Source organism: Rhincodon typus, chromosome 49 (assembly GCF_021869965.1).
Source record: "Rhincodon typus isolate 14 chromosome 49, sRhiTyp1.1, whole genome shotgun sequence".
Classification (NCBI taxonomy): domain Eukaryota; kingdom Metazoa; phylum Chordata; class Chondrichthyes; order Orectolobiformes; family Rhincodontidae; genus Rhincodon; species Rhincodon typus.
Window position 1 is genome coordinate 3868675 of NC_063380.1, and position 1439 is coordinate 3870113.

General features: G+C 55.9%; 1 protein-coding gene across 1 annotated transcript in view; it reads right to left on the reverse strand.

Moving 5' to 3' along the window:
- Window positions 1–1430: 1430 nt before the first annotated feature.
- LOC109926221 (F-box/LRR-repeat protein 19) overlaps window positions 1431–1439 on the reverse strand; it is a 17423-nt gene continuing 17414 nt past the window's right edge. The window contains exon 10 of the mRNA XM_048620910.1: window positions 1431–1435. Within this exon, the coding sequence (XP_048476867.1) occupies window positions 1431–1435 (5 nt within the window). The remainder of the gene's footprint in view (window positions 1436–1439) is intronic.

Consider the following 1439-nt stretch of genomic DNA (forward strand, 5'->3'; position numbering starts at 1 on the left):
TTCCGTATCTACGGGCACTGGGTGAAGAAAGGGCAGTATCAGAACCGAGCAGCACTCTTTGAGAACTCTCCCAAAGCCCTGCTGCACACCACCATCTACCTCGAGAAGGAGGACCCACAGGAGCTCGAGCACATGTACAGCGACTGACGGTCAGTTCACAGCCCTGTTCGCTCACTGGGCTTGTCCAAAGGCAACTTTACTCTGTATCTAACCCCATGCTGTCCCTGTCCATGTCTGTGGGAGTGTATGATCGGGGGGACAGTGTAGAGGAAGCTTTACCCTGTATGTAACCCCGTGCTGTCCTTGGGAGTGTTTGATGGGGGGTGACAGTGTAGATGGAGCTTTACCCTGTATCTAACCCTGTGCTGTCCCTGACCCTGGGAGTGTTTGATGGGGGAGGACAGTGTAGAGGGAGCTTTACTCTGTGTCTAACCCCGTGCTGTCCCTGGGTGTGTTTGATGAGGGGGACAGTGTAGAGGGAGCTTTAGCCTGTATCTAACCCCATGCTGTCCCTGTCCCTGGGTGTGTTTGATGGGGGGGACAGTGTAGAGGGAGCTTTACTCTGTATGTAACCCTGCCCTGGGAAGGGTGTGTGTGTGTGAAGCCCCTGAGCAGAGCTGTGCTGTGCTGACTGCAGTTCCCTGTGCTCTCTCTCTCTCTGACACATTCTCTCTCTCTCTCTCTCTGGGTGTTACAGTTACAGCTCCAGCTCTCAGAAAGTGTGTTGGATCCTGTTACCGCTCCTGGAAGCAGTGCCGAAGGAGGAGGAGGAACATCACCTGGACCTGAGAGTGCATCACTGTCGCTGCCTCGCCCCGGCCGGTGTTCCCACTGACACAAGAGGGGCATGGACTGGTGGGGGTGGAGGGGTGGGGTCACTGCTGCACCCGTCTCCCTGATTTACCAGCTGCAGACTCTTATGGCTCCCTGTGCTGCCTCTGGGCAGGAAGATCTTCATCGTCCCCGTCCCTGTCCTCAACTCCCTGCACCTCAACACCCCCTTCCCCCCACGCCCCCCACCCAACCCTCCTAGAGAGCTTGAACCGGAACCCCCCACCTCCGCCGACCCAAACCTTCCTCATTGCTCACAGCTGAGCCACCTTTTGGTGTGGGCTTTTCTGTTTGGGGACAGTGGTACCCTTTCGTCACCTTCCAACGACCAACACAAACCTTTTGGGGTTCTGTGTCTCCACCTCCCTTTCTTTCCCACACATCCATTGAGTTGAATGTACTTACTGTCTCCTCCCCAGTCCTCCTCCCTCCACCATCTCTCTCTCTCTCGTTCTCTCTCGGTCATTCTCCCACAGTCGCTGTCTTCCCTCCCAACATTGCTGTTTTCCCCCTCGTCTCCTCCTTCAACCCATCTCCCCCTCCTTGTCTCTGTGTCTGTGTCTGTCTGTCTGTCTCTCTCTCTCTCTCTATACCCCTCCTCAGTCTCT